This window comes from Anser brachyrhynchus, assembly GCF_964034855.1.
Source record: "Anser brachyrhynchus genome assembly, chromosome: 4".
NCBI lineage: Eukaryota > Metazoa > Chordata > Aves > Anseriformes > Anatidae > Anser > Anser brachyrhynchus.
Window position 1 is genome coordinate 25302094 of NC_137698.1, and position 27062 is coordinate 25329155.

At 35.8% G+C, this 27062-nt stretch overlaps 1 protein-coding gene and 1 long non-coding RNA gene across 4 annotated transcripts; one reads left to right on the top strand and one right to left on the bottom strand.

Moving 5' to 3' along the window:
- Positions 1-223: 223 nt before the first annotated feature.
- Positions 224-26939, top strand: HPGD (15-hydroxyprostaglandin dehydrogenase). Of its 3 annotated transcripts, XM_080590515.1 has the most exons (7): positions 224-357; positions 464-587; positions 4566-4672; positions 14936-15032; positions 22855-22931; positions 24750-24913; positions 26016-26939. In XM_080590515.1, the coding sequence occupies exons 1-7, from the start codon at positions 265-267 to the stop codon at positions 26152-26154; spliced, it is 801 nt and encodes a 266-aa protein (XP_080446641.1). In that variant the 5' UTR covers positions 224-264; the 3' UTR covers positions 26155-26939. The 3 variants fall into 3 exon arrangements, with proteins under 3 accessions (XP_080446641.1, XP_080446642.1, XP_080446643.1); XM_080590516.1 differs by lacking the exons at positions 4566-4672; positions 14936-15032; XM_080590517.1 differs by lacking the exons at positions 22855-22931; positions 24750-24913; positions 26016-26939 and adding an exon at positions 18623-18654.
- LOC308194501 lies at positions 8239-14928 on the bottom strand. Its single transcript, XR_013950615.1, has 2 exons — positions 14052-14928; positions 8239-13735 (listed from the first exon to the last, which is right to left on the bottom strand). It is a non-coding gene; the product is annotated as an uncharacterized lncRNA (long non-coding RNA).
- Positions 26940-27062: the final 123 nt, after the last annotated feature.

Sequence of the window (27062 nt, forward strand, 5' to 3'; positions counted from 1 at the left end):
TTAGCAGGGACCGAGCTGCTCCGCCCCCACTCCCCCCGGCCCCGGGCGGCTCGGGGCCGTACGCGAGGGGAGCGGGGGGGAATGGGCCGCAGCGGCACCGCCGGGGGGAGGAGGAGAAGAGCGAGGAGGAGGAGAAGGAGGAGGGCAGGAGGGAGGGAGCGAAGGAGGGAGGAAACTTGGGGCAGGTGACACGGCGCTAGGTTCCTCCGGCGGGGCGGGAGAAGCCTCCTGTGCGCCGGCCGGGAGGGACGGGCCGGCAGCGCCATGCACGTCAATGGCAAGGTGGCGCTGGTCACCGGCGGGGCGCAGGGCATCGGCAGGGCGTTCGTCCAGGCGCTGCTGGGCAAGGGAGCCAAGGTAAGCCCCGGGCAGCGCCCCCGTCACGGGCACCGGCAGCCCCCGAGCCTCGGCGGGGCTCCCCTCAGCCCCGCTCCTTCCCTTCCCTCCCTCCGTCCCCGGGCAGGTAGCGCTGCTGGACCGCAACCTCGAGGCCGGGCAGGAGAGCAAGGAGGCCCTGGACGAGCAGTTCGAGGCGCAGAGAACGGTGTTCATCCAGTGCGACGTTACGGACCCCGAGCAGCTGAAAGGTAAAGGGCCAAGCGTCAGCGCTGCGCTCCGGCTCAGCGCGCCGAGGGAGCCCGGGCTGCTGCACCTATAGGTGCGCAATTATGGGTGCTGCAGGACAGCCTACTCCCAATCGCTCCTGACAGTGACTCAAAAAGGATTTGTTTCTGAACCTGCAGATGTGAAATATGACTGCCAGCGCGCGCGTATTTCACTGTGTTACTTGGCACATCGTAAAGAAAAGCCAGAGAAATCATTTCCATTGAGCACTGTGTGACATTTTTGCATGAAAGCCTCTGCAGAAGATAGTTGTTATTTTATGAGTAATATACATAAACTTTAAAGCATGGACTTGCTTTTTATGAGGCTTCAGTACAGACTCCAAGCTGCATTCTCTCATCACAGGAGTAATAAATCTCCTCCAGGTTGCAGTGCTCTTTCTGTACAGCATGCTTGCCTTCAACGTCTGCTGCTGTGCCGAAAGAACAGTTGGCAGTAGATGGCACGCTGCTTTAGTGTGGGGTTGGATAAGGATCGATAAAGTTTTGCATATGTTTTGCAGATGCAGGGCATGGCAAGGAGCTTCCTTCACATGTGATTGCCATTCATGTTCTCAGTGAATAAATCCTGCTCCTCACTGACATCTTGGAATAGTTTGTAATTTTGACATACCCTTCACAACATCTCATAGTCACCACAACACTTCATTAAAGTTTCATTCTTAGGTTACATTCACAGGTAGTGAGTCACTTTCAAATTTTGACATAGCTGTTGTTAGTACCCTTTCCCCAGATTCATTTGTGTCAGGCTAGATGCGAGTGTTGTTAGTTCTACTTGCACTACACTTCACTCGCTGCTTTCTCAACGGTAGTGATGAAGCATATCCATTCCTCTTTCACAAAGCATTGCGGATAGTCCGGAACTCAGCAATATTGTTCCCAGCTCCAAGCTAGCGTGATTATGCCTAATTCCAGTGTTTTGCATGGGAGATACTGGACTTTAAACGTGAGATCTGCTCTGATCAGCAAACTTTTTTGTTTGTTTATCAGCTAGGTTCATTACTAACTTTTTCTTCAAGTGGGAGGAGTAACTCAGGAGCAAAAATAAGCATCTTAGGGGTAGGAATAGCATGTGCTGCAGTATGGCTGTTACCCCAGCATGCTTTCTCTCTCCCACTTCCCACATTTCCTCCTCATTTTAGTGCCAGGCTAGTGCAGGGCCTAAGGGCTGAGCCCTGGGAACTGGAGGGAGAAGGATGGGTCAGTGGGGGAGGATTTGCAACTAAGTTATCAGGAAAAGAATGATCAGAATAAGACTGGAGTGATGGCAAGGAGCAAGAGCAAGAAGCTGCTTATGCTTCTCTGATATTGCATTTTTCCCGTTGCAGGTTGCTTAGCAGAAATTTGCCATCACAACTGCAAATGCTGTAGGGCTTCTGTTTTTTACTGCTTTGTCATCTCTTCTCTTTCCTCACTTGCAATTGCAAACTGCTGATTAATAAACCTAATTTCACTCCTAGAATTTCATGTGTTTAGTGGATGCATTGAGTCCTATGCTTGCTTTTTACAATGTCATAAGTTTTCTTAGTTTAAGTCTTTCAATATGAAACAAGTCACAGCATTAGAACTAATATCTGTAGGTATATATTGCTTATGGGTAGAAAAGCAGCTGCTTTATCCATATTCAATTCTTGCCTGTGCTTTTTTCTCTGTTGGCACTCTCACATATTCCCCCCAAAAAATCTTCAATCTTGTTCCACTTTTTAAAAGTTACTATACACTGAATTTTGCTTTCCCTGAAAACTTAGGAAGCTCACTTATGACTGGTATTTAGGCTTACTTTCCACTGTTTTTCTTACCTCTCCATTAAAATGGATCCTCTTCTTCATTGTAATGATCAATGTTCTGCATTATCATCTGCTTTTATTTTATATGATTTCATAAGACAACTAGTCTGCAGTGTAAACAGAATTATTCTATATTCAAAAAGTGAAGAACAAAAAATCAGTTTAGAAAGATGTGTGGGTGATAAGATTCTTAAGAATTTGTAGTGAGAATCTTCTTTTCTTTGGGAAGGTAACAGATGGACTATTGTAACCAGGTAAACTTCTACCAGAAATATATTAAATTTCATAATCATTCTTTATTTTAACATAGATATGCAAACAGCTGAAAAACACTTTGCTATTTTCTTAAGGTGCAAGCTAGAAAACTACAATTAGTCAAGTCAATGTGTGAATTTAATAGTTAATGCAGATCATTTGGCAGAAGTACTGCTATCTCTGGTGTTTTTGAAAGCAAAAGATTCTCCTAAGAGTAGAGTTGATGAAATAAGCTATTTCAAAAAGGCTTAAAAGTGAATAGGAGAGCCATTTTGCAAAATTTGGAAACTAATCAAGTACTCAAATTGCATTTATTGTATTAATTGAAACTAAGCTAAAGTACTCAATTCTGTTCCTAAGCTAAGTTTTTAGTTGACCTTGCTCATGCACTGGGAAGATGAGGAAGGATGATTGAAGAGTTAAGGGATCAGAGAATGAGACAGCAATAAACATAACAAATCCCCGAAAGGCAGAAAGCCAAAAAGAGATGCTTTAAAATATTAAAATATTCTGTTACAGAAGAACATTAGAAAATCTGTACAATAAGGGTAGTTGGACAAATAAAACCTTTCCCAGCTACTGCCCAGCTCTTGTTCTGATGTCAATATGATGACAGTGATGGATCTGCGTGATTCAGGGAAATATAAGCTTGTAACAGTACATCTGGTGCTTTTGTAAACCCCTGCAAATATCAAAAAAACCAAACCAAAACAAAACAAAAAAAGCTAGCTAGATCTCTCAGAGCTACTGCTATACCCCTGATTGACTTGATTGACACACTAATAGCGAAAGAAGAAATACCAGAGAATTCAGAGGATCCTGGGATCACCTTTTGGTGAAGTAGTTTCATTAAGGCCTGCTGAGCATAATTTCACTATACCTGAAATACTCTGGGTTTCAAATCAGTCACCAACTTATGTTTTTTAAAACAATATAGTGGAGGAGGAGTGTTTTGCATAATGAAAAATGTTTAGCGATGAGGAATATCTGGAGGAAAGAACAAAAAAGCTATATATGTATTTCAGATAAGGTCTGCAGTCATGGAAAAACTTAGTCTGGAAAGAACATCTGGAGGTCATCTCATCCAACTGTTCTGTCAGAGCAGGGCCAGACTAGATGCATTTGCTCATCACTATGACATCATTGTATTTTTCCATACACATCTTTTATCTTAGTTCAAACACTGTCACCTGGGAGAACACAGTGTCACTGTGGAAGTTTCCCAGTTCTTTATTTTTAAATTCTTTGGAAGACAGGTCATTATTTTCATCAACAGAAGAAGATTTGAATTTGTGAGATGTTATTAAAGTTACCTGATGTATAAAAACTTTTTCATAAATGGATAAATTTAATCAAGAACTGTGATGAATTGTTTTTACTTGAAAGATTCATATTAGTTATATCACTGGATAAGTACTGCATTCTTAAAATAAGTTAAATTCAGACTCAGACCAGAAAATGGTTCTGAACCTATGAAGCTTTTATTTTATATTTAAAATAAATGGAGCCAGATCTGGAATTTATTAACTACATCAAACTCAAGATGTAAGTGCTTAATTTATATAATTAGGATGCCAAACATCCAATCTAATACAAAATGTATGGGTGCTAAGAACTTTCATTTGCTCATGTTGTTAGGCATTATAAAACAGAATGAAAAGCTTAGTGTGGTATCTTAATTCCTTCAGTTTTCCTGAATATGTTTAATATTGGTGAATGGTTAGATAAAACATGTAATTCTGTGTTGCTCATTAGTGATTAAGAAAACAGCTGAAACATTTTGATGGATTAATAAAGCATTGTAAGTATATGCTGTATTTTTATATTTAATGAATACACGTATTTCTGTGTCTTATTTTCCATAAGTGCTAGGAAATTTTAACTTTGGATTTTACTATAGGTGCTTTCAAAAAAGTAATTGAACATTTTGGAAGGCTGGATATTGTGGTTAATAATGCTGGAGTGAACAATGAGAAGGACTGGGAAAGCACTATACAAATTAACTTGGTAAGCATTATCTCTTTTCACATAGTCACACTTTAGTAATTGATGCTGGAATACACTTAACACTTCTTGGCTTATACAGATCATGCCACGTGACAAAACATGGATTATTAGTCTGGCAAGCACAGCTGTTCAAATAATAATCATCTAACTGCATATGTACAAACAAACAAATGTCTGTCTGGTGGGTCCTTTATGTTGTCTATCCAAGATGTATGGCACAGTTACTCAGGCTAACACCAGACAACATTCTCCTTCTTGTGAAGCCCAATGAAATCCCACATAGGTGTAATAATTTGGTGCCCAACACAGTAGAGCTACACCTACATGAGGCCAGTCTGTTTACATGAATGTTTTAGAATATTTTAGTCCCATTTTAGAGTCAGCTGGACTGCATTAGAGAATAAGTTGCCATCTGTTGGTACTACAAGAAAACTTGTTCAGCCAAGAGCTCCTACATTTTCTTCACCACTGAGGCAAGCATACAGCTTGAGTTTTTAATATAGGCTATTTTACCATCATCACTAATTGAAGCACACCACTTAAGAGCATTTGATAAAACCAGATACATTCAATGAATGTGTAAAATTTATTTTCAAGCAGACTGCTACTGGTTCTTTGACGTTATCTGGTATCTGGCTAACCCTATGGTAAAATCTTATTCCTCTCATGAGGGGAGATCTCAATAACTATCTCAGTTTTTTTGTTTGTTTGTTTGATTGTTTGTTTTTTAAATTTAGGCTACACAGTTAGGAGACCTAAGCTCCAAAAGAAAGAAGAAATTTCTAGGTTAATAAAATTCTGGCCAGCTTGTGTTCTACCACCTACGAAGTTCTAATTGGATGGTGATTCAGCAAGTTAATCCTATGGCCGTGCTTAAAAGCATTACAATCTTGATCTGCAAAGACACTAGTAAAAGAAAGCTTGGAAGAGTACTGTTTGGAGTTTGAGTCCAATCAGTCATTTGGAATTTGTCAGACAAGCAGGATAGCTCAGGATATGAAAACTAAAAGCTTGGTTTTGTCAAAAGTTTTATGGACAAAGGTACCTGAGTCTTCGAATTCTCTCTCTCTGAAAACTAACAGACAATCAAAAAAGCCCAGGACAAGTAACACAAGATGTATATGAGACAAGCTCTAGAAAAATAATGGAAAAATCCATATTAGAAAAAAAAAAAAAAAAGTTATAGACATAGCAATATTTTTCTTTACCTTTTAAATCTATCCAAGGTCAAATTTGCTTATTCTTGGAAGGCACAATAAGAGAAATGATTATTTTTATTATGTTCATTTTCCTTTGTCTTTCCTTTATATCTTCCTTAAGATGTAACTATACATATTTTTTCCTCTCTCTTTCATTTCTGAAATATTCTGACAAATTAAACAACAGGATATTTCATATTGTGAACCTATAGGAGTGTGACATCATCAGTTATATGCAACATCAATACATATTGTCAGAGATCCTTTGAATTTGAAAGAATTCAAGTTCTAGATTACTTCTTCCTTTTTATTTCTTGCCTGAAGTTAATATAAGATATAATTTACTGTAGGCAGCCAGCCACTTGTCAAATGTGCTTGCACATAGTTAGTCACAACCCAAAAAAAATTGAAGCCAATGTGAGAAATTCATTTGTCTGTGATTCACATATAAATTTAGCTCAAAAAATGAAGGTATCTGTGGTCGACAAATCTTGAAGATATTTAATGCCCAGGTAAATATCTTAACTTATAGACTGATGTCCAAACAAATTTGCAAATGTGGGAGGTAGGGGGAGGATATTGTAATTTATACATGATTGTTTGGGTTAGTTCACTATAGGTGTCCTACTGATTTAATTCGTAGCTGAACGTTGAATAAATGCATCAATTCATGCAGGTGACTAGAACAAGTACATTTAAAATGATCAATCCAAGTAAAAGCACAGCCATGTGGGTTAACTTAAGGACACATTAAGATCCAAATATCGTAATTATTCTTTTGATTTGAATATTCTTTAACTACCTAACCTTGAGCCAACTACCTAGCTTATTTCCATAGGGCATTTCTATCTAGTTACTGTAATTTCCATGAACCAAGATATAAACATTTCATGCTTCTTACTTATTAACTGTAACACGGAACAATAACAGCTGCTGCATGCAATATGCTATGTTGACCAGTTCCATAAAATATGTTTTGCTTCTGGTAGAGAAAGGAAAAAAATATGTACGAAAAATGCAATTTAAGAACGTCTCTATTTCCCCCGCATAGGGCATTTAAGCATCCTTTGCATTATCTCTAAAAACAAGAATAACCTCAATAGGCACACAGTTTGATACACATTATGCAAACATTTGACAGATTTTTTTTTTTTTTGATTTTTTTAAAGGGGAAAAAACCTCTACTTGCCAATCTTTGTCTTGCTGATATTATTTATATATTTGTACAACAAATATTCCCTGCCCCAGTTTAAAGTACAAAGTACAAAAGTAGAGCAGTACAGAGCAAGATAAATCAGAGCAAACACATATGGGGTGTGTTCTTTATGGCTAAAACAGTTCACAGAACCGGTTGGTCTTCAGGAACTTTTTTTTAAAGGAGGGCAAGTAAGTTTCCTGAGAGCACTGCTTGAGAAAGCATGAGGAACAGAAATGAAGAGCACATTTAAAGAATGGGACATGCTACAGAAGGAAAAAGAGGAGATAAAACACAATCCCTGCTTGTATCCATTACAGATTCCTATGAAGGAAACGACAGCTTGATAAAGATGGGAAAGAAAAAAAAGAATATCAATCACTAGAAAGATTTTTCTTACAGTGCTTTCCAGATCCTCGCTATATTTTGTCCTAAACAATATCCACCTTTTCATTACTTTATTAATATTTCTATTAACACTTTTAGTATGGCATTGCTGGAATGCCATACATTCCCCACCAGAAAGCTCCAAGGCTGGTAGTGTTGACTTGATCAAAATCAGCTTGAGACATTGATTCAACTATGATACCCACATTAATTCCACCGTAAGTGGATATTACCAGTGTTGTTTCAACAGTCCATCACATAAAAATACCCATACACAGAAAGGAATGAGACATAAGAACACACATTCTTATCAAGAGTCCTACCTACAGTCATCCAGAATGACAAAAACAGTGTTTCTTCCATTCAGCTTCACAAGAACTACCTACAGTCATCCAGAATGACAAAAGGAGTATTTCTTCCATTCAGCTTCACAAGAACTTATGCCTAAGAAATCCAGATATTTTATAGTCTGACTTTCCCCCTTCTTTTCACCTAAATGAGAGAGAAAAAAAAAAAAAAAAAAGTGCCCAAATTTTGATGAGCTTTAAACCCATGTTAGTTAAGCACAAGATGTTCTGAAAGGCTTTCTTGTCCTGAGGTTCTATGCTTTCTGGAACAGATAGTGGCTGCTATAATTACAGTATCTTTTCTCTTTACAAATGTATTTAGTACATTTTATACTAACAGAATCCCAAAATTAACTTGAGGGTCTCTTTTTATGCTCATAGTAGAGGTTTCTGAAGACTGACATAGGTCACACTATACAGTGAATCACATAACCTTACATCATAAATATTACCTGAATTCAAAGTGCAGGAGCATTTTACATACAGTTTTGACCATGTTATTTTCTTTCTTACACCAAAAAAGAACACACAGGATCCAGTTATTAAAGTGTTGCCCTGCTCAGCATCATAGCTTCATCTAATTTATTTTGGAATAACTTAACAATTAAATGTCAATATTTTTTAAAGAGAAATTTAATACTGATCTCCAAAGGTTATATGCATTTATGATATACAAATTTGATCCAGAAAGATCAAATGTATAAGCCTCTAAAAATCTCTAAAGCATTCTGCTAGGAAAGCACTATTAATTAACATGTAGGTGAATACCTGTTTAGTTTTTATGTATCTTAATATTAACTTGTTTATCTACTTTCACAGGAAAAGAATTGTGAGGTAGTTTGTTGTTGTTGTTGTGGTGTATTTTTTTCTTTATGCTGTAAAGCAAAAACGATGTAATAATATTGTATTGTAATAAAAAGTTCTGAAAATTGTTTCAGGGACAGTTCACAATTTTAAAAGACATTTAAAACGTATTATTTCCTCAATCTTAATAAAATAAGAGAAGATATGGTTTTAGGCAAAAGTAGAAGAAAGTGGGAAAGTTGGCATGCTACCTCAATTCAGGATTCAGAAAAAAATAGTTTGAGGTAAACTGTGTAGTGGAATTGTTGTTCTTACTTAATCCCTTGTCTGCATTGTAATGGTAACACCAGTAAAATGAAAAAAAAAAAAAAAGGAAAAATATACTTACAAAATATGTTAGCATAAATACGAAATGTCCAAAGTCAGTTATCAGAAATTTGTGACTAAAGTGTTCTTAAGGCAAACCAAACTTTTTTTTCCTCATATACTGTGGAAGTATGGGTAGAGGGGTAAGAACTGCCTGTGAAGAGGTTTATTAACATCTAGAAGGTCTTTGAGGATGGTCACAGGAAGAGATTTAGGGAAATGTTGAAATGCTAGCCAAATTTTAGAATTTATATCCCCAAAGATTTGAGTAGCTAGCTATCATTTGCTCTGATAAATAAATTAAGTAACGAGAGTTGTCTTACTCCCTTGCTTACACCATTTGCACTGCTCATTTCCTGGGTCGTAAGGAGGTAGTTAAGTTTCATGTGCAAATGATGAAGTACATTAGGAGAGGCATGAATGTGTGGCTCAGTCTAATACAGTTCATGGTGAAGTAAAATTTCCAGCAACTAGCAAACCTTGCAAAATCAATTGATGTGTTCATCAATAAGGAACTATTCCTCAAAAGGCCAATTAGCATCTCAACAGCAACCTTAAGGGTAAGTAGGCAAACTTCAGAAGTGATTCATTTTATTGATTTTGGGGACAAATACTTGGTGATCATTGCAAGGCCATTCCCTTGTGCAAGCCAGATAAGGGATCTCTTGGGCGTGTGCTATAACCTTCACCTTGCTTTGGAGGGTGTACACAGCAAGGTTCATATACCTTGCTTTCCCTTCCCAGTGTACCAGGAGAGATGACAAGGGATGAGCTTTCATCCCAAAATAATATGACCAGGACATATGGCTGGATTCAGCAGCTGGGAATTACAACCCGGCCCCACAGTACAGACAAGCAAGTGTTGTTTCTTAATGCTACTAACATAACTGCTCAAAGTGAAGCCTTCTGAAACAAAACAAAAACAAAACACAGTGCTGTCTGTAGATGAGTAAATGGCATGGGTAACTAGTTTGTCAAGCTTACATTCTAAGGCAACAAGAAATACTCCAACTCTGTTGTTCAGTGGCTTAGTCGCTTATTCCTTCAGCATAATTTGATGCTAGAAACAGGACTACATGCCTAGGCAGAGATATGAACACCAAAAAGTGAGAAGTAACAATCATCTTAAAATTGATGGAGTGAGGATCAATACTCTAAGTACATTAAAGAAAACAACTGTAAGCATAATAATTTCTATTGTCCATATTGTCTTAGGAAGCACAGATTTACCTTAATTGCACAGTAGGCCAATTAACTTCATAGGTTAATTTTTAATACATGTTTACAGTACTCAATGTTGAAATACAATGAAAGACACATTCTTTGAAATAAGGAGTACTTAAGCCTAGCTACTTAAAATGCAATATTATTCCTCTGTCCCTGAGGAACATTTGGGGAAAAAGGCAAAGAAAAACTACATAATAAAAATCTTAAATGTAGTATTTCTCTCCCATGCAGTGAAACAGCTACTGAATTCTAGAAAAGGAACAAAATCTACTACCCCTTCCTTTTGCCTCTCCCTCTCTAGGACTTCTTGCTTTCCACAGTTTGAGGCAGAAACTCAAACTCAAGACCCTACAATTTCATTTCATATAGCAAGCAAACTATTAGGAGTGCCAAGGGACTTGCATGTTTACTACAACCCATCTGCCTCCTAGAAAATCTACGATAAAATCAGTCCCACCTCCCTGACCTACAAGAAAACTGCTAACATTTTCCATGGGTTATGAAACTGTGAGTCAATGGCTCTTTCATTCATTTTATGTGCAGTATCCCTAGCACAAAGGCCTGGGCTCCTTTAGCTCAGAAACCTACATTAAATATTAGGACTGATTACCATTTCGTTTTCTCAAAGGAAGTCATATTTGTCACCTTGTCAACAGTCGTCATCTTCAGCAGCGAATGAATGCAAAAATAATTTCCCAGCATAAGATATTGCCGTCATTAAGGAGAAAACAGAAGTATCAGACTATAGGTGACAAGGGAAACCTTATTTAATATTATAAGAAACTACATCAGTGTTGAAACACTAAAAAAAAAAAAAAATGCACTAAATCACTTCCAAAAGAATTGCCATTTGCAAATGATGATGATTAAAGATATTCTGGAAGCCACCACTATAAAAGAAAATACTTTTATTATTGTTACTTATAGATCCAGCTAAGTGGTAAAATGAAATACAGAGTATGAAAATCAACTTACAGGTGTTATACTGGAATACAAGAACATTGTACAACACTGGGTAGGCAGATTCACAGAGCCAAACAAACTGAATTAGAGCTCTACCGAAGACTAGCAGTCTGACTAGAATCAGTTTCAATACATGCTTTCTTTTAGAGCAAGAATTAAAGCCATACAGCTGTGGGATACATAGACTTGTCAAGAGCCTCAGATTTTTGTTTCTGATTTTGACACTGATACATAAATTGCCAAACAATTTGTTACGTAAGTTGCTGATTACTGATAGGATGCTTCCAATAGCAACTGCAAATGTTTTGAGCATTCTCACAATTACTTTTCAAAATTTACCATGCTGTGAGATACTGAGTTTTAGTTTTATCAGTCTATGCTTCAGAATGTCTGATCTCCTCTAATGCAAATCTGAGTTTTCCAGAAGCTAATATTAGGAGACATTAAGATTAACTGAAAAGAATCCTAAGGCTTCTACTGGCAGGTATAGAGCAAAATTGCCTCCCTTGAGAGCACGCTCAGACCTGCAGTACACCTTGATAGGTTGTCTTCTTTATTTGTTAGAGTAAAACATTATATTTTGATAAGAAAACAAACAGCAGTATCACTGAGATCACAGGTTTGTTTTTGTCATTTTTTTTTCAACAGCTATAAGAACAACCATTTAGATGTTCTACCAGTTTTTAGCAGCCAGGAGCAAACAAGCTAGGCGAGAGCCGGCTGTCCTTATTTTTACTTTTCCTGCATTTAATTGTAAATTTGGCTAATTCCCTACTCTTTGTTCTTGACATGTTTATGGAGAACATCCAGCTGGGTGCAGTTGTAAACTAAGGAACTGTAAAAAAATTCTATGTTAAAATGCAAGTCTTTCTTCTATGAAGTTAATCCTCACAGCATATATCTTTGCCACATAAGATGTTGTGCTTTTTTTTTTTTTTTTTTAATTAGGACATTTTAAGTGTTAAGTTTCCCAGAATTTCTAATTATAAGAGACAAACTAAAAATTGTTATTGGTTACGAGCATAGGATTAAGTTACTATTCTTATATACACAGAGAATTCCACCACCTGAAAACACCTTCCATTTATTTTAGTTTATTGAAAAGTAGGTAGCAGACATTCTTCCATCACATTCCCAAAACCAGGAAAATGCGGCGCACAAAACACATCATTCTTTGTCTTACTTTCTGTTGTGAATTTCATGTTATAGTAAAGTAATAGTTGATAAACTTTCTTCTAGAATTCAGCCAAAATATTCTGATTCCAACATCGGAAACCAAAGTCACATTTCATACAAAAGGAAGCCTTAGGCTGCAATTTGCACACTTGCAAAGATGGATTTTTTCAGTACTATGATTTTGATAGAAGCATCAAGCTACCCACTTTTTGCCTGTCTTCTAATTGTGGTTTGGCCAAGGACTCATCTTGCTCTATTATCTCTTTCAATTAGAAAGCTGGAGGAATAGAAAAATTCTCAAGGAGCCCCAAGCTACTTCCTTCTCCAACTGATTTATTTCCTCTAATCATCCTAAATGGAATTCTCCTTTTCTGTTCAGCAGGCTGAGCCACTGCTGCAGGGCATGATAGGACCTGCACCTGCTCTCCAGAGACAGCATTAACCCTTGCTTTTCTAAAATGTCTAGTGTAGAGCGTATCATACGTATGTATGTGTATATATATATATATATATATATATATATATAAACTCATCACCCATCTTTAATACCAAGTCTAATTTCAGTTGAGCTGCCATTGAGTTTATCTTCAGAGTAAAAGTACCTTACAGCAGTGGTACTAGGCATAAATTATCTTGTTTTTCAATACATCCTTTGAAATTTAGATGTGGCCATCAACATTAAACACTGCGAGACTACTACTAAGTGTTTAATAAATAACATTATTTTGATAATAAGCAAAATGCTTCTAGTGTCAAAACTTTCCAGAAGAAAAACATAAAACAAAAAGCTTTTTATGGGAAGTTTTAATTTAAAAAATTTAAAACATTATTTCAGACTTTTGAAATATTCCAATATTGTGATTTTTATGTTATTGCAGGAAAATGGTATGTTGAAAACATATTTATAATACCACAAAATACAACTATAGAAAATTTAAAAAAGCTCGTTCAGTATTACAAAGCAAACTTGATAACGACATTTCAAGTTCTTTTATCTCTGTAAATGTGCAGTTTATTCATGTAACTCAGACACTGAAAAAGCAATAACAGTAAGACACGCAGTCTTACAAATATGATTCCAGTTAAAACAACAAGCATATTTCTTGTAGAAGGCAAAAAGACTTGAATTAAGATTCTTATGTTTTATAACATATACGTCTAAAAACACCAGCTAGTAAAAATGAGATGCAATACATGTCTTAAAATTTTCCTTTTTTTTTTTTTTTTTTATTTTTTAAACACACTGTGTTTTATTACTTTGGGACATTTCCTCCTCTGTGATTCATAGTTCTGCAAATCTTCCTTGGTCCTCTCCCTAACAGAACCCTCAGGGAATTGACTATGTGCAGATGTGGACAGATTTGTAGGGCCACTTCATTTGTTGAGCATCTTAGTTTGTCTGGGTCAAATAAATAGCGTTAGACACAAATAAAATATAAATTGAGTTCTTGTTTAAAAACTTAAATATTTCTAGAAATATAAAAATGATTAAATGATTTTTTTTTTTTAATTTTAGGTAGAAATTGTAAACCAAATATGAAATGTTTCAGCAGAAATCTAAGAAAATTATACAAACAATTAATATTTATGAAACTTGCAGCAACATTTCACTAAAGTAAATGCAGCAATATTGCACTAAATATACTATCTTCCACTAGAAGCATCACCATAACTTTCTATTAGCAATTCTTAAAGTCTATGGTAAAGCAACTTACCTTCTGGGAGACAGACTTCCTCTGGGTTAGGAGGCTGATAACCTCAGGCTCAGCATACATTTAGGAATCTGTTTAAATGTCTTAAGTTCGGTGGGATGAATCCCAGCAGTAGGGTTCTAAAACAGATCTTAAACAATCAAGATTATACAGGTCTCAACATGATCTTCTTCCTCAAAGATCTTTCTTATAAAATAAAATAAAATTACATGCTGCAAATATACCAACACCTTCTTTCACGTCTCTTAGAATATTTATTTTTTTTAACCTTACCTGTATTTGTCTGTTTGGGCTTACCTTCTTTTGAGAGAAATGGTAAAAATGATGTAACTTCAGTCAGAAAATACAAATTTTAGGACCAGAAATAGATCTCACAACTTCTTTTAGGATCACATCCTATAAAGTGCAAGTTTCTCATGCCCTGAGTCAAATGGGGCCATCAGTATTAGCAACATCTTCAAATTCAGTCTTTACATTTTCTGTAACAAAGAGTTCATCTCAATAAAAATGCTGGGACTTGGATCAGTTCATCCACTCCTTATAGAGAAAGTATGCGTTTCATTTATAAATTAGTGTGGATTTCATGTCCTTCACAGTGTTTATTTCAGGCTGCAACTATTTAGTTTTATTATTGATATCTTTATGAGAAAAATAATTAAGAAATAATAATTATTTCTATTCATTGCAATTGTACTTTTGAAGTTACTGAGCTGCATTACCGTGGAATATCTTTTGTTTATAATCTTCAAAGTAAAATTAAAATCTCAAGTAAAGTAATACAGGCTCTAAGCATCACAACTAAAGCAAGACTGTTTTTAGGAGCACAAAAGAAACATATTTTAAGAAACATATTTTGAATAAAATTATCCTTTTTCTCCTTATGTCAGACATCTGTGATTAGAGGAACCTACCTTGGCCTAGAATATATGAGAAAAGGAAATGGAGGTGATGGAGGAGTAATCATTAATATCTCATCCTTAGCAGGTGAGAATATTTTGTATATAAACACTTTCTCCTCACTGATTTGTTTCTAAAATCAATGAATCATACTGATCGCTCACACTTTTTCTTCTTTCCTATGGCTCTTCCCTGTTTATTCTCATTTTGAGCCGGTTTTCAACATAGTAACAGAAGTAATATCGAAGGAACATAACTTTAATTTGCTTTAAAATATTCAGTAATTTTCCTAATATATCAGTCTCATATTTAATAATATTGAGCATGATGTAAATACAGCATCAGAGTTTTTTTTCAGGTTTCAGTAGTACCACACTGAGCAAAACCTAACTAGCCTCAATTTGTTATGCTTATTCCACACTATTTAGTAACATTGCTGAGTTACAACAGTATGCGCTCCACAGTGTGAAACATAATCTAATGTGAAGACCTAACCTTAATTCAGGTTACTTTAAATCTGATTATTTTTGATATTATAAAACATTTATCAGGCACCAAATATGGAAAATCATATAAGCTTTTTCACAGAAAGTGAGGAAGCAGTAGCAGGCCCTCTGCTCACCTCCATAGGGGCCCAGCTGTGACACTATTTAAGATTAGGCTGCATCTATCTATTAATGAAGATTGTCAAATACCACTATACCTATGCTCCAAGCCCTCTCAGAGGTGAGCCACCTCTGCTTGAGAAGCCATAAAATTAACATTCATATTTCACTGAGCTTAAGTTGACATGTTCTTTGCTCAACTATTTATTTATGCTATAACTATATTTCAATTTATTGGCACAGAAATAGAAATATATGGCTTCTAAGTCAGTCAGGGTTATTGCTGCTGAGTTGTGAAGCAAAATTGTATACCCTTTCCTGCAAGTAGGCTTGATGTTGCCATGCTCACTGCAAAAAAGCACAACCAAATGGGAAATGATAAATATAGAACGATATGTCCCCTGATACCCTTCCTCAAAAAGCATGTGCGGAAATGCTTGCCTTCTTTCTTGCTACTGTCATGACATCTGGGAAATATAACGCATATGCTGGCTTATCCTTGGATTGTCACTGCTTTCTTTTGTGTCCATGAAGGATACCAAATAATAGTATTTTTTTCCAGGGTATTCCTATGTGCTCTAATAGTGAAATCCAGTAAGACAGCAGTGGCCCCAGGTCTTGATTGTGAATAGGGATAAGTGCAGAATAGGTGTGAGTGTCCTGAGTACTGTTAAATGCTATTGTAAGCCTGGGCTTTGCAATGAGAAATCCAGTTCACCCTATGGAGATAAATCTTGAGGATCTCTTATCATATGAGGATCTGACTTAATACATACACGTGCCCCTTATGGGTGAGGGGTACTTCAGTAAAAGTCTCCATGTCCTTTTAAGTCAGCACTTGCAATACTGCCTGACACATTACCTACTGAAGCCAGCATGTTTTTCTCATTGGCTAAAATTGACATTGTACTGGGAGTAAATTAGCCTGAAGGAAAATGCTATTGCACTAAATGAGTTCATCAACACAAGTAAAAGATTAAACATTTTCACAGAAGTGCTGATGCCCGTGGAGTGCTTAAGAAAGGGCAAAGGTAGCGAGCAGCTTGATTCCTGTTCTAACTGTTCTGAACTGAGTAAAAATTGTTTTGCTTTTATGATCTAACAGCTAGTTTTTCTTTGTTTGGTAACAGCTCATGTTATTTTAATTATTAAAATATGCATTTATTTACTTAATTAATGTTATGCTCTAATGATTGTGGTTATCTGTCAAAAACAAAGTGTCCTTTGCTTTGTTTGCTTTTACAAGGCTTCTGTGTAGTAACCATTTCCAAAGACATAAGGAAAGCCACATTATAAAAGCTGACATACACTTACTTTTTATAGTTTTATTTATTTTACTGTCTGTGCTAACTCTCCTTTACAGTCTGAAGGTCTAAGTCCCACAGTTCACCCCTTATAAAAAAGGCAAGCTGCCATGGGCTTGTTTAATATTCCCTGCAAGTGTTTTCTCAGAGCTAGCTTCTGTTGATCATTAAACTCTCAAATGGTTTTGATCCCCCTCCCATACAATTTCTCTATAAGATTATATCAGATATGCTCTGCAGACAGCAAGCATTCTTGCGTCTTGTTGAGCAGCATGTAGAGTTATATGCAGTGCTTATGTAATGTTCAGTAAGAATAAGATTTGCTTCACACAGTAATTAGTTTCAAGTTCTTAACAATGGTAAGTTCTCCGATGATTGAACTAGAGACAGAATCTAGCTTTACTGTTTTATATTTTCAAAGAACACCCCTGGGCCTACTTAAATGCTTCCTATGACAAGGATACTCACAGTGGGGGAAAGCCAGAGCACCCACCATTCCTTTCCTGTATTGAATCTTTCTTTCTTTAGTGTCTCAGCAAGACAGGACTAAATATGAAAGGGAAGGAAATACATAAGCACGTGGAACACTCAACTCCTAACCCACTGCTCCTCAAAGCTATGAAGCTTTCTTAATTCTCTGGGATTTATACATCCAGATTAAGAGGAAGTAGTTCCAGTAAAACTCTAAGATCATAGGAAAATTTGTATTTTACTGCCAAAAGAGAATGCCAACAGCAGCAGGTTTTTGAATATATTGTGGTAAACTTGATTCCAGATTTAAAAAGTAAACTGTTCTAAAACTCCTTCTGTAGGAAACTACTTACATTAATTTTCATTTTCTTTAACAGAGAAGTTATAAGCGACAGGAAAAGCATACAATACTAAATTTAACTCCTGAAATTATTTACTTGACTAACTTTAGTACTGTCTCTTATCACTTGGTGGCTGGTACCTATACACTTTTAGTAAATAAAGGGAAAAGGGAATTCATATGTGCGTATGCACATTTGTTTTGATAGCTTTCATACCTTTAAGAAGGTATTCTGTAAAACTGATTTTGTATCTTTCTGGACTCCACAAAAAAATCAAAGTATAGAGAGCTTAAAACCTACTAAAATATTTAGCTTATGAATACACTAGATTTTTATGAGAGGTTGTTCAATGCGCAGTGGATCTGCATAGCTCTTTTGTACAACCCTATCAGTGATTTGATTCAGCTTCAGGCATACAGGTTCCAACAAGCAGAGAGTTTGTCCTCCACCTGTAGAAAGCTTCAGCCAAAGGAAATACATAAAGTCTTTCCTCACAAAGAGATTTTTTTTAAGGATCTGATCCTATATATATATCTCACAAGAACAAAGCTAAGCATATGGTTCATATCATTTTGAGTAAAGGCAAGACTTTATCACGATGATGTAGTGCAGTGGAGTAAAGGTATAAATGGCAGTACAACTGAAGCCTTCAGTTCAGCATCCCGACTGAGCTTCTGTTTCCTCCCTTATGTAAATAATGAGAATGCTGAGCAGAATCCACAGGAATGAGATTAGAAAATTTAGAAACTATTCCCTAGAAACTTCAGTTCACTGTTACAAAATTTCCTAGAAATGACACAGCTTACAATTTTTGCTAGGCTTTCTATGTCTCCTTGATTTTGGCACAGATCACAGTAGCACAACTGACATAGTGAACATGATCTTGTATCCCACCATACTCTTAAGTATAGGGTATTACATGAACCCCTTTAATCAATTTTCTCTTCACTCTGTAGGACCATCATGCCCCTAGCTCATTTTCCTACTTACATATATTTGCTTCTTCACACATGGCTTTGACCCTCAGAGGATGTTGTAAGTGTATTCCATACTGTTTATTCAGACTTTTGCCTCAGGGTAACAAAGGAGATTTCCGTAATGTGGTTTGGAAAGACATTTAATTTAAATAAATGTGGCTAAATCTTTGTGATGTTATTTGTTTGTAAGTATTCTATGTGTTGCAATAATAGCTATACTTTATAAAAACAAACCCAATATAGTATGGGAAACAAACTACGTTGGCAATATTTTCCAGTATACAGAGTACCACACTTTTGGTTTGCTTTAAAATGGATTCTGTCAGTGACCCAAAGCTTACCTTTCAGCATTTTCTCCATTTCCATTAAAATAAATAAAATTTAGACATTTAGGATAGTACAAGGTATTGACATTATGAAACACTAGTGAGAGAAAATTTGAATATTTTAATTGAATATTTAAATGTTTTAATCATGAACATATTTCCCTAAAGTATCACTGGGAATAGAGCTTAATCATAGTGTAGAAGCACTGCTTTCTGATGAGCTCAAAGCCTTTGTGAGATGAACAGCCTTGTTAGAAAACATACTGTGGTTTCTTATTCTCTGTGACATTTTCATCCAAACAGAAAGTACACTTCTCAAAGAATTACTGAAACTTAAAGATACTATCAAACAGAAACCAATTTTGTCCCAAGCTGCTTAACTGTGCACTCATGAAGAAAATAGACTAGAAAGAGCACGTAAAAGCTAATATATCTTATCCAAAGGAAGGGTCTTGCTCAAATTTCAAAGTGAAACATGTTCAGTGGATAAGCATACCTGGAAAAAAAAAATCCTTAACTCTGTATTCATTAAAACTCTTCAGTGAACTGAAAGAAAATGGTTTCAATAAAGCTTACAAATGAAGCTTATTGATTCAATTCTCCATCTCCAATAACAATCTCTAAAGATGTGGACCATGAAACTTAACTAAAACTATTGATTTTGATAAAAAAGCAGCTGTAGTGAGAAGCCTGGCATCATGTCTGAAATGGTAATGACTGGTCTTGACACCTTACCAGCAAGGCATATAAATGAGGGCACGAGCTGCCCCTCTGTCAGCCTGTGAAGAACTAAGAAGAAAAATAAACAAACAAACAAAAACACAGTTATATAGTTGATGCACTGTTTTGCTTTTGGTAACCCAAAGGGCACCTTCAGTCATCATCCATTTGAACACCCTCTCCCCCCCCACAGTTATTTTGTGCATAATGTTCTCCAGCCTGTTTCAGTGATGCCATTCCACTTTGCATAAGATAATTATTTATGGGAGCAGTAAATAGAATCCAGATGTTCTAACAAATGAATGCACTAATGAATGTTATGAAATCATTTTCATGCACTGGTAAAATAAATACTCAGGCAGAGCAGAATCAATGTCACACAGCAGTTCATCCCAAGACACTTTCTAGCACAGTCCTTAGGACACACCATTAACAGATACAGGTTCAGCTCTCCCTGGGGCAGGGCAATGGCTCAGAGCTGGAAACCACACTGTGGTACTGAGTACTGAACTTGGGAACAAAAGTGAGGCAGGACTGTCATTGTAAAGGATGCTAGGACTATCTCTTCATTGTCACTGCTTTGGCTGAAAGTGAGTTGATTTCTTCTTAGTTCTCCATTTTAGAGAAAATAATAATAATAATAATTACTATTATTATTATTATTATTATTTCAGTTAGAACTGGTTTAAATGCTTTCATTTAACCAAACGATGATTTATTTGTTCCTCTCTTCCTGTCAAATTATTTCTGCTGTCTTTTGACATTTGTCTTTGAACCTTCTTCCCAGTTCATTATAGTGAGCTGTTTCCTTCCTTACTTTATTTCTCTTCCTTTTCAAGAGAAAAAAAAAAAAAAAGTAACTTGCCTTACTGTGGTTTAAAAAAAACAAACAAGCAAAATAACCTTCTCAATTCCTCCTTTGTATTTCCCAGTACATATTGGAATTGTTTTCATCTTTAAAATATGTAAAACTACTCAAGGATTAAAAAAATAATAATATCATAATATTTCCAATGTCTGAGTACCCCAACATTTCCAATTATCATGAAAAATGGTGATGATGGATGACAATCAGAAGTCACCAAACAGAGGAATGAGAAGTCTTTGTTGCAATCGCAACCCAGAGGAGACACCATGGAAGACATTTTTCAAAACCAGATTCTCAATCAGAAGAATAATACATTAATCCAAGCTAAGGACATAACCAGCCACTAGGTTAAGTTGTTCATTTCCCAGCACTGAACAGTGGTGCTAACAGTGTTGCTTTCACTGGATCACCAACATAACATTTAAACCAAGATAAAACCTTGAAGCTGTCAGGGTTGTAATTAGAGCTTTCTTCGAAAGTAATTTTCTTTGAACAAAGTGGATCCCAGAGCAAAGACCTCACAAAAGTCTCTGGCATATGTATTTTTCTCACAAATCCATACTTAATAGCTGAGTATTGTATCCATCATCTCCACTGAGATGTCACACTCTTTTTTGATTATATCACTTAAAATATGAAATAAGAAACGTATCTTAGATATGAATCCAGTTGATTTCCATTAGAACTAAACATGCAAGCATCAAAATCAGCATCAAGGTTTTACAATACCACATTCAAGAACACAAATTTTGTCCTCTAACTACACAGGCTTTAGTTTGTTATTCATTCATTCATAGCATTCAGGTGGAACCAGAACATCCATGTGGTGCAGTTCAGCTTTTATTTTACAGTGGATAGTGTTGGCATAGTGTTTAGAAATACATATATACACTCATGGCCTATCTCTTCTTGATGAGCTTTTTGCCATCAAACTCAGTTTTACTAGAATTAAGTTCTTATTTTTCCACTGAAGCCTCTGCTCTTCTTTCAATACTGTAAATGAAATGTGTATGCTCTGCCACTCCCATCACAAAGGTTCACAATCTCAAAAGTCACTTTTCATTTTGCTTCTCCTTTTCCTTATAGAAGATCGCAGTGCTATTACCGAGTATTGTTAATTCTTTGTTCCTGTCCCCTTCTAAATAGCATCATCCTGGTTTTTCATTTCAGAATAGGGCCCACTGTAGGCGGTACCATACAGTGAAACCCTTTTCAGACTACCTAATTCAGCCTAAAAAAATGCTTTAAGAAACTTTCCTGTCCATATCTCTGCTTTCATTTCTTTCTGCTCACTATCTGAGGAGTTCATCTAATCCTTCCTTTTACAGTGTTTACTGACTTATCTCCATACCCTCTCTTCACTGAGGTCCTACATTCAGTCCTTGGTGGTTTTTTTCCATTTACTTATTGCAGAATTACTTCCCTATTTCATTTAAATCTCTTCTTAAAAACCATCACCTACGAAATATTACTATAGCAGTACTGTAAGTAAAATAAATTTTACACTGCATCTGATGGCACATTGTCTGAAATATTTTCTTTATGCTTGCTTCTTTGAGCAAAAAACACTATGCAAAGGCGCATGTACTCTTTTGTTATAGTGGTTACTCTTTGTTATAGTACTAACTACGTTGTCAAATAAATAACAATGATATTTCATGGGCAGATGTATTGCCTGACTGCACATCTGTCAGTTGAGCAGCATATGCATTCCTCTCTCTTGCACTAGGGCTAGGGGAAAAGATCTCAAAAAAAAAACCAAAAAAAATCCCAGAGAAAAACTGTAATCAAGGGATTGAAGACGGATATTTTATTTATTTAGTGATGTATTACAACTCTAATACTAATTCAGTTACAGTAGCCAAAATGGACATTGATATTTCCCTCAACTTCCTTCTTCCCTAAAATGAACACAAGTGTCCAGTTTGCGTGTCAGTTATCAGAGTATTTATTTGCATATATCCAGATTCATTGAACAAGGCTCTAAAATTCTTGGTTTTGAGTGTATTCTTCCAGATCCTGTCCTCTGTTTTGTCTTACACTTTTATCTTAAACTATACAATTTTTTTTTCAATATTTCTCTTTTGCTTTCCTGTGATTTTATCTATTTCATTCCTTTTTCCCAACTTACTTCAGATTACAAAATGGAATTTGAAGATTTTTACTAAACTGTCTATTTTGTTGCATCTCTATAAATCCATCACTGATTTTTTACATTATTAACTTACATACACGTTTAAGGTAATCATAAGTAGAGGTACCCAACATCCTTACTCAGCTACCTTTTTATTTTAAAGGACTCATGCCTGCTGCATTCCAACCTGTGTACTGTGCTACAAAGCATGGTGTAATTGGATTTACACGCTCAATAGCAGTAAGTATATGTTTTTGAAAACAGAGTCAGCAGCTCCTTGGGACATGCTATGTTTTTCATGCTCTCTCTCTATTGTCACATAAATGGAACTAATTTTCTTAAAGCAAATAAAGTGTCTGAAGTGCTGGAGGTTCCCTCCTTTTACAAACAGAATCTAAAGATGGAATAAGTAAGGCATGTGCGTGTTTATGAACAATTTGAAGTTTATGAAGATTTAGGGAACAAAGGAGAAAGACATTGTAAAATAATATAAGGACAGCAGGAAGAGCCCAGAAGTCATACATTCTTTTCCAAGCTTTAAAAAAATATTTTTCATAACTCCATCCCAGTCATTTAGCATTTTGTTTTCTTTATTTGTAAGCCAGGTTGATTACTTTTTTTTTTTTTAAATGATAAACAGGTGCTAAAGAGTGCAAAAAGTGATTGAACACAAATATGTTGACCATTATTTATTCTTAGCAACTCTTAACACGCTAAAAATGTAAAATGACAGAGTCAGGATGGGATGTGTTAGATATTATATGAGCACATCTTAGTCTGACTCCAAAATTTTCTAGTCAAATCAAACAAACAGAATGAGAAAATAACTTGGAGACACTGAAATAGAATTACATTTTCATAGATTAAGCTTAAATACAGTCTACTTATAAAAGAATTCCAACCTAATTTCCAGAATAAAGCACCTGAAAAAATCATTTCGGTAGCTATCTAAATTTGATTCCCCTACACTCCCCACAAATCACTCCTTTTTAAGATTAAGCTAAACAGCACACTATGGTTAAGTGTTGCACATCACATACTAGCCACAGAAAGAACCTCACACCTGGTTTTCTAGTTTTACTTTCACATGGTAATGTAATTTAACATCACAGTGTAAGGTCAACAATAAAGGAGTCACAAGAAAATTAGAGGAAATGCTGTCTCTCTATTGAACATGGTACAGTTGAGGAGAAAAAGAATAATAAACTATACTTACCAGGAAAGGCAGTCCAGTCTAACATCGTACAGGTGTGATACAAAGCATCTATGACTTTTTTTTTCCTCAAACCAAAAGGGCAAACTACCATATAATGAAAATGAGATGTGATTTACATGATACCAGAAAGGGTTCCTGTCAAATGTTAACATATATGGAATTTAGTTTTGAACAATTATGGTTATTCTTGGATATATCCTAAATAGTTCATAAGGTTTACGCAATTGTTAAGAAAGTTCATCCAGCATTCAATACCTGGCTGCTGATCAGACTTCTCCTTTGCTACAAGCATGCACTGGTAGCACCACAAAGGAAGGACCCAGCCAGACCTTTTGCTTACTTTCATCATGTTCCTGAGCTGCATCATGAAAAAAACCTTGCCCCTTTCCTGTTCACAGGGATTTTCCAGTGTATATACTTGGTGATAGATTTCTTCCTTGACAGGGAGGATAAAACAGCTGTAAAAGTTTAGCATTACTGCTTTAGGGGTACAGGCCAAATCTTATTTCAGCTGAGGTGAGGGAGGTAAATGACATGTCAAGAGCATTGATACAAAAATTTTGGGGAAAAACGGACATATGGAAGAAAGTGTGTTAATTTCTCGTAAAATTGTTCTCCCAGCAAAACAGATGTTGGAAAATAAAAATATAATTACTAGAAAAAGCATACTTCAAACTTAGATGTTGAAACAAAACAATTTGTTTTGCAACAAATTTGTAACAAATTTTGCTAACTTGGCAAGTCTGAAATATACTTACTGTTAAATCTTATTCTTTGAAAAATTAGATACACAATACCATTTAAAAATGCTGATGACGAATGCCTAACTTCCTCTTTTCTAGTTAGCTGCTAACATAGAAAACTATGGTGTGAGACTCAACACAATTTGTCCAGGATTTGTCAACACGCCGATTCTTCAGTCAATAGATAAAGAAGAGAACATGGGACAATACTTCTCATACAAAGATGAGATCAAAAATATGATGCAGTTCTATGGCGTCATGGAGTAAGTCAAGTCAGATACAATGTTTTTTGACCTTTGTAAATGAAGAACAAGCACACTCATTAATATTTTCAAGTGATTCTCAGCAGGCAAAATTAAAGTAAAAAAAGGGAAATGCTGTCTCAAACCAAAGTCAATCAAATGTGTTATCCTATATACAAGGGAGTAATGGCAGATACTTAAGGCATCAAACACTTAAGAGCATCTCCTACTTAGCAGTAGTTCCCTTTATGCATTCCCAGTTCCAGCAAACTGCAAATCAAATTCCTGAGTTAAAGACAGTGTATTAGTTTGTAATAGTCTTTGGTGGATTGTTCCATAAATTTGTTTAATCAAACTTATGAGATTCAGGGTTTGGTTTCCACAAAACCTGGAATTGAAACAAGACAGACATCAAACAAAGAACGGACAAAAATGGACTAAGTTCATAAAAGCACAGTACCAACCATGGTGGGTCGTATCAGTCACCTAGACCGTTAGGGTATTGCCAAGAAAGGCCAAAAACAGACACCTAGGGAAAAAGTACATGAACAAGACAGGACTAAAGTGATATTTTTAGAATGCTTTCTCACTCTCTTAACAATCAGCTGTTCATCTCCTTCTACACAAAGGAAACCTGTGTTGTTTTGCCTGTCCTTTTTCATGTCAGATATATTGCATCTATCCACCACAACAAACCAATGTGACAAAGTTCAACTTACACTAATCTGTCAGCCCTGCTACAATAACCAAGATAAACAATCAGCAAGGAGCTGCAGAGGATTGTGTAAGGGTTACTTCTGCCCACTTCCCCAAAAGAGAAAACTCCAGCAGCTCCTCTATATCCACAGGGATGTGGATACCTACAACAAACAAATGATGATTTGTAAAGCTGCAGCCTTATGTTGTATGTCATGACTAAGGAGACAATTTCTCTCCTGAAACAGTAATACCACTTCTGCTTTTCTGAAAACAAATTTGTTCAAATTTCAGATTAAGTTTCAGGGTATACAGATTTACCTTCAGTTTCCATACCTGTCCTTTTCACATGTTCTATTACATCAAGATTCAAAGATTCTTAAATAACATCCTCACGCACCCTCCCCCCCCTCCCTTTTTTTTAAAGCCCATCAATAATTGCCGAAGGACTGATAACAATAATTGAAGATGATACGCTGAATGGAGAAGTTATGAAGATTACAGCATCCCAAGGGATTCATTTTCAACAATACAGCCAAACACCTTATACATCATCGAAGAGATAAATCTAATTGTTTTGTGCTAATTATGTTTTGCTTTTCTTAAATAGAAAAAATGTTGGAAAAAATCACTTTTGGAAAAAAAGGTTAATTTTGTATCCAGAGCAGTGACAGTATTCAAACATATCCTAATAACAGAGATGGAGAAGAAAATCCATCTCTGGGGATGAGGAAGATGTTATCATCCTACTTTGATTCTACAAGCACAAATATTATTTATTTAGTAGAACAAGCACACTGCTCTGAAGATTTCTGATTATGTAGTAGTAAGGGCCAGTTTTTTTCCTTCCAGTAGTTCTGTACAATTATCTGATCTACATACTCCATGTATATTTTTCTGTACCTGACTTAGTATAATTCCTCTCACTGTACTAAGTGCCTACTTATTTACATCCTGAACTCCTCAAACCAGGAATTCAGTTCAGGAATCCAGAAGACAAATATACCTATAAAAAATAAGTATTTACTTTTTCTTATATGAACATGTAAAATAGAACAAGAAACGAAATTCTCTTTCCTCATTTATATATGAAACTGAATATGTAGCATATCATACAAGGAAGTACAGATTTTTCTCTTCTAGGATTTTAGCTATTTATAAAATACTTCTGAAATATTTTTTCTTTTATATATAAATATATATATATATATATGAAATTTCTCTCTTTGTATATACAAGGATGAATACTTTGGCATTGATAGAAATGTCTATTTACTCATCAAATCTCATTTTCTGAAACTTTAAATCTAATCTCCTGCCTTGATTGATTAAAACCTGAATTAAATCCTGAGTGATCTGTTTGTTTTATATTTTGTACGTGTCCATTTTGGTGCCATGACTTCTTAGATGGAGCATATCATATAATGGCAATGGAACTAAACTGATGGGCCTTCTACTTTCTGAGCTCCTCTGG

Coding starts and splice junctions, on each gene's coding strand:
- HPGD (XM_080590515.1), top strand. CDS start 265: ATGCACGTCAATGGCAAGGTGGCGCTGGTCACCGGCGGGGCGCAGGGC. Junction 588..4,565: donor GGACCCCGAGCAGCTGAAAG/GTAAAGGGCCAA, acceptor ATTTTACTATAG/GTGCTTTCAAAAAAGTAATT. Junction 24,914..26,015: donor CAGTTCTATGGCGTCATGGA/GTAAGTCAAGTC, acceptor TTTTTTTTAAAG/CCCATCAATAATTGCCGAAG.